We start from the raw sequence: 6263 nt of genomic DNA on the forward strand, positions 1-6263 counted from the left end.
AATCTTTGGAAAAAAATTATCTAAGGAGAATTAATTTATTTTAGTCTGACCCCAGTCCCATCCGCTAACATGGAGGAGGCGGGGTTTATGACTTATACTGCAGCCAGACACCAGGGGACGATAGAGACGTTTTGGCTTCATTTTTGGGGAGCTGCTGTCGCGTCGTCCATGTTTTCTACAGTCAATGATATGTACAAACAGGCCCTGGTACAAGAATATAGCCTGCCAACCATGTAAGGGTATTACAGTTTTCCATTCCTGCAAACAAGACTGTTTAACTGAGTAGCTGTTAATAACTCACATTAGGCACTTAAAAGGCCTCTCTCAGAATCTATTGTTTGAGGAGGAGCTGAGGGCTGAGTTTAACGGTGCACACTCTCTGTAGTTTGTGTCTGTTTCACTGCCTCTTAAAGGGCTAAAAAGCTGAGGATTTAGTATCCTTGGAATTTGCTCACAGCGTCCTCTCTGCTTCTTCTTTTTTTTGCACAGAGCAGTCTCACTTCCAAGCTTCTCTTTGGTAAACTTGACAGAGCAGCTTCCTGTAACATCTGTCTCAGAGGTTTAAGTACCAAGCCTGTTAATGTTCCTGCAGAGTGTCTTCTACAGGTAACTGCTGTATAAGAGGGGAATGAAGTCTGGTGTCTTCAGTCTCATCTTCAACAACTTCTCCAATTCGTCCTCATTCATGGTATCATACTCACAATTCTCACTGATACATTTATCTCAGTCCTCATCAGCAATGGGATCATCTTCCTCATCGCGCTCTCTTTTTATTGTGGTCTATTTTTTTTAACAGCACAAAAATCTGGCATTGTAACACAGGTGTGTTTACTTTTTATATCCAAAGCACTTATATAAAAAGTGCACACTGTCACTTGTTTCTTCTTTCTTGTGAGATATATATTCTTGTAAAATACCCAGAGTTCCTACTTCAAATTCCCTACAGTATAAATGTACCTTCTTTCTTTTAAAATACCTGAAGCTACTCAGTACTTAAACGTGACTTCTGACCGTCGGGTGGTCAACAGCGTCGCAGATCCTGAGCAGCAATGTGACGTTTCTGTTCATGTGTCATGTGCTCTAATCGTTGTTTAGTTCAGCCCTGCAAAGAAGCTTTTTCATCAATGCTGCGCCCCAAGCGAGCATGCTATTAGTTTTCTTCTAGCCGTCTTTTATTGTCAGCTTTCGCTGAAAAGCGTTGAATAGAAACACAAATGAATGTATGTTTTACAGTTTTTACTTTTGACTTCTTTTTGCGGGGAAAGTCTCTGAGCCGAGCGACAGACAACTTCAGCAGCACCACATTTTTGTTCTCTGAGCGCTTCATCCATCCATTCATCCACTGCGGCGACGATGGGGGACGCGGCGGCGGAGTGCACCATCAAGGTGGTGTGCCGTTTCAGGCCGCTGAACAGCTCTGAGGTGGCCCGCGGAGACCAGTACATACCCAAGTTTAAGGGGGACGACTGTGTGCTGATGGTGAGTGTGCGAAACAGTAAGCGGACCTTTTCACATTTTATTAACTGAAATTGTGTAAAAAAAAAAAAAAGATTTTTTTTTTTTACATCGTTCTATATTTTGGGTTGGAAATGCTGGTTTTGGAGGCACTAACAGTGGCTAATTAAGGCTAATGAAAGCCACTTAAATCAACTTGAACAGGTCATCTTCACCATGCCTGCACTGAGTTGCTGCAGTGTGATTGGCTGATGTGACTGCTTCTGAGCAGTTGAACATGAACATTCACTTTCTTTAATGTCTAAGTGCTTTTTAACATTCGTACCCCACCAACCTTCCAATTAGTAGATGACCTGCTCAACCTGCCAAACCACAGCCATCCCCCAAAACGTTCCTCACTGTAGTAAAATAGTTTAGAAACATATCCCACTTGTTTAGTAACTTGCGAACACACTTGAGCTGTGTCACATCAAGTATCTTATGTTTTTAATCTGATGCTCTTAAAGTGCCTCAGCTGAGGACACCCTGAAGGCAGAGGAGGAAGTAACAAAGCATATATTAAATATAAATAATTTGCTAAATATAACAAACATGTTCAACAAAGAAAATTCCAAAGAAAGAAAAATTAAAATCTCAAACCAGAAAACCCAGGGGGGACACTGATCTAGAAGCAGATGACTCAAAGATGGCATGAGGAGAAAACAGTAATACAGGCTTATGTAAATGCATGGGTGGGAAATAAATAAAGACAGGAAGTCAAAGCAAAGCAATACCCCCAAAGAGCTGACCTTCAAAGTAAAACAAGACTAAAAGAGAGACACTAAGGACAATGGATAAAATATTACAAACACAAAGTAGAAAGTAGAAAACAGTGGGAAAAAAGATTGTGCAGTGAGCATGAAAAAGTAGGGCTGCTGTTGTGCAGCAAACTCTAAATTCTTGATGGTATACTTTACTATTTCTCACTGCTTCCACCTCTTGTTTAAAGGGCAAACCATACTACTTTGACCGTGTGTTCCAGTCCAAGACAACTCAGGAGGAGTTTTATAATGCTGTTGCTCAGAAGATAGTCAAAGGTAAGCTGTGCATTGGAATCTGTTCATGAAATACAAAGCCAAACCCCAATCCTAAATGTCTTACTTCTTTGTACAGATGTTTTGGAGGGATACAACGGGACCATCTTTGCTTATGGGCAGACATCTTCAGGCAAAACACACACAATGGAGGTACTATGAAGTATCAGCTGTTGCTTTTTTTTGTTATTGGTCAAACATATTAAAAATAGCCAGGAAAAGCCTGAGATTCTGTGCTGTCTTACTTTTATCATCATGTCCTGAAGGGGAAGCTTCATGACCCTGAAATGATGGGAATCATTCCTCGAATTGTGCAAGACATCTTTAACTACATTTATTCCATGGATGAGAACCTGGAGTTCCACATCAAAGTATGTAGCTGAGCAACGAGGCAGGCGCACATGAAAAAATCTGATAAAGTCTCACTGTGCGCTTTTGTTTTGCAGGTTTCATATTTTGAAATCTATTTGGACAAAATTAGGGACTTGTTGGATGGTATGTACGGGGCTCATCATCAGTCAGACCCTGTTACAGAGACCATGATTCATTCTTTGCTTTCATTTTCCTCCACAGTGTCAAAGACCAACCTTCCTGTACATGAGGACAAGAACAGGGTCCCATATGTCAAGGTAAGACAGACTGAGTGCTTCATTTTCAAGGCACAACATTGTTTCTGATTAAACTCAAAGTCTGCAGTCATACAGTCACAAACTTCTCCCAGCCGGTTCTAATGCATTAGTTATGAACAACAGAGCAAAACAATGATGCTACTGTGATAGCTTACCTACAGGGTTTTATGTATAAAGGGTAAGAAGGCTTTACAGATCATTGTATTTCATTTGGCATTCAGCTATAAGTCGCATAGACCATGATTGCACGAAGAAATCCAAGCAGATACAAAAGCTACTGAGACCATGAAGCAGTAGCTCTCCTTTTATAAATATCCAGTGGAGACTGTTAGCGTGTCAAGGTCTCTTCAGCTAATAAATGTGTCTCTATAAACCAGTCCTGCTGTGGGACTACTGAGAATAATATTTCCTTGTGATGTTCATGTGTCCCCAGGGCTGTACCGAGCGTTTTGTCTGCACTCCTGACGAGGTCATGGAAGCCATAGATGAAGGCAAAAATAACCGAAGCGTGGCTGTCACAAGTGAGTTCATACATTGCGGCTTCTCATGGGTTCATCCTCACTGAGTCTCCTGACTGTTGCCACACTCCCAAAAACTGAGCCAAGAAGACATCTGTGAAAAACACATTAAAGTCAGGTTCTTTCTAACCATGGGTACACGATTTAAACTGAAGCTGAGCTGACTTAATTATGCACTTATTTTCTGAATTACATGGATCCCATTATGGCATCAGTTAAGTTTGTTGGAAAATTATAATTTCTGTAAACAGAACATACATACATATGAACATACTGTCAGGATCCTGGGTCATTTGACCCAGCGTTCTTAGTTTTCCTGTGTTTCTGTATTATGTCAAGTTCATTTGTGATTTATTCTATGGTTCCTAGGTTTTGATCCCCTGCCCCTCATGTTTCTCTGTGCCCTCTGTTCTGTGTTTAGTCTTCTCTGCCCGTGTGTTCCCCCTGTGTTGTTGCCTTCTGTGTCTCCCTCTGTGTGACTGTCTTATATAGTGATGTGAGTTATTGTGCTTTGCTTTCCTTGTGTTCCGTGTTTTCCTCTTCCCTTCGTGTATTTCTTCATGTGCTCTCCCCATGCTCTCTCTCCCCTCCTGTCTGTGTCTCTGTGTTCTTCCTGTGTTACGTTTAAGGTCCGCATCTTGGGTTAGTATTTTCAGCTCCGCGCCCTCCCTGTCTTGTTATGCTTAATTGTCCTCAGCTGTGCTCCCCGTTTCTTTTCTTTTACCTTGGTAATCCCTTAGAAAAAACACTTCAATGGGCCATTATTTTTATAGCGTGCAAACCTAGAATAATGTAATCAGTAATAACTGTTTTTTGTTTGTGTGCCCACATGTACATTCAGACATGAATGAGCACAGCTCCAGGAGTCACAGCATCTTCCTCATCAACATCAAGCAGGAAAACAGTAAGACTGAACAGAAATTAACCGGCAAGCTGTACCTCGTCGATCTGGCTGGGAGTGAAAAAGTATGATCCTCAGTACTCCTCCTCCTCCTCTATGACCTCTCTCATCTTCATAACCTCTGCAAATGTGTTTTTTTTTCCCAATTTCAAGAGCCCGCCTCTGACTTGAACCAGCTAAAGAGTAGCTTTTAAGTAGTTGTTTATTAATAGAGTAGAAACCAGGCCTGATTTAAAACTCAGGGTGGAAACAGCTCTTTTACTCTCATTTACCTTTTCCCTAGTGGCAAAGTGTGTCTGTATAAAATGGATCTGTATGATAAAAGTTTAATGATGCTATCGTGCTGCCACTTCAGTTCATGGGTGGAAACTAGAGCAATCTTCCATCAGTAAAATGTTAACAGGCCAGTCATAGCGCTAAACTCTGGGAAAGCCATTGACATGCTTTGTCAACTTTCTTTTACTAAGCTGATCATGTTAAAAGAAAAAGGTTCTGAGCATCTGTAATGTGACACAGTTTTCAGCTTCACTATAACAATTGTGCTGTTTTTGTGTTTCAAAGGTGGGTAAAACTGGAGCAGAGGGTACAGTGCTGGATGAAGCCAAGATGATTAACAAGTCCCTGTCTGCACTGGGAATTGTCATCTCAGCTCTGGCAGAAGGCTCGGTGAGACAGTTTTCGACTCTGCTTGGTGAAGCGTTAGAATTACTGCCACTCCAAAATGTGATTCAAAGTTTATAAATGAAATTCGTAAAAAGGAGAGGCTGAAGTGAGTTTATTATCACAAACGTGCTGATTCGTTCATTAGATCTTTTAAAAGATCCCATAAGTTATATTTGCATGAGCGTGGTGACAGAGCTGTGAAGTGGGGTGGGATTACATTAGCTCTCAACGGCTTCTTGTTTGCAGTGGTCATGGACAGGCTGACAGAAGAGGCCAGGCAGGTGTCTCTGTGAACCATTATGTTTACACAGGACATTTGGATCTGTGGTGACAATAGAGAGCAGGTGGATGAGAGCCTGGAGAGGTGGAGGTATGCCCTGGAGAGAAGAGGAATGAAATCCAGTAAATCCCAAAAGGTTGATTCTGCTCATCTGGACGTAGCGTTGTTCATTCAGTGGTGCTAGTTTCAGTCATTGTGCAATGTGCTCTTTATAAGGTTGGGGAAACCTGCAGTCAGCTGAGACTGAGGAAGTCACTTGGATGAGCGACGAAACGTTTCTCCCACTGGAAACGCTACGTCCAGATGAACAGAATCAACCTTTTGGGATTTACTTACCTAGATGATTGAGCATGCATAAAGAAATCCAGTAAAAGCATGACAAAATGCATGTGTGTGAATAAGAAGGAGACGGGTATAGCTGTGAAGCTGGTGGAGCAGAGGTAGTTTAAATACCTTAAACCATCCAAAGCAACAGACAGTGCACAAGAGAGGTGAAGAAGAGAGTGTAAGCAGGGTGGAGTGGGTGGAGATGAGCATTGGGGTGATTTGACAGAAGAACAGCAGCAAGAGTGAAAGGGAAAAATTACAAGATGAAAGTTAGACCTGCCATTATGTATGGTTTAAAGATGGTGGCTGACAAAAAAAACAGGAGAGGTAGAGCTGAAGATGCTAAGACTTCCATTGGCAGTGACCAGACTGGACCAGATTAGAAATGAGTTCATCGGAGACAGTAAAAATGAGCAG

At 41.7% G+C, this 6263-nt stretch overlaps 1 protein-coding gene across 1 annotated transcript in view; it reads left to right on the forward strand.

Annotated features, from left to right (window-relative positions):
* The first annotated feature begins 105 nt into the window (after nt 1-105).
* Nucleotides 106-6263, forward strand: part of LOC146510937 (kinesin-1 heavy chain-like) — a 24298-nt gene continuing 18140 nt past the window's right edge. Inside the window, exons 1-9 of the mRNA XM_085172092.1 lie at nt 106-1479; nt 2444-2531; nt 2608-2681; nt 2795-2899; nt 2975-3023; nt 3102-3157; nt 3591-3678; nt 4517-4641; nt 5138-5242. Coding sequence (XP_085028218.1) covers nt 1354-1479; nt 2444-2531; nt 2608-2681; nt 2795-2899; nt 2975-3023; nt 3102-3157; nt 3591-3678; nt 4517-4641; nt 5138-5242 — 816 coding nt within the window. The 5' untranslated portion in view covers nt 106-1353. The remainder of the gene's footprint in view (nt 1480-2443; nt 2532-2607; nt 2682-2794; nt 2900-2974; nt 3024-3101; nt 3158-3590; nt 3679-4516; nt 4642-5137; nt 5243-6263) is intronic.

This window comes from Neolamprologus multifasciatus, chromosome 9, assembly GCF_963576455.1.
Source record: "Neolamprologus multifasciatus chromosome 9, fNeoMul1.2, whole genome shotgun sequence".
Taxonomy (NCBI): domain Eukaryota; kingdom Metazoa; phylum Chordata; class Actinopteri; order Cichliformes; family Cichlidae; genus Neolamprologus; species Neolamprologus multifasciatus.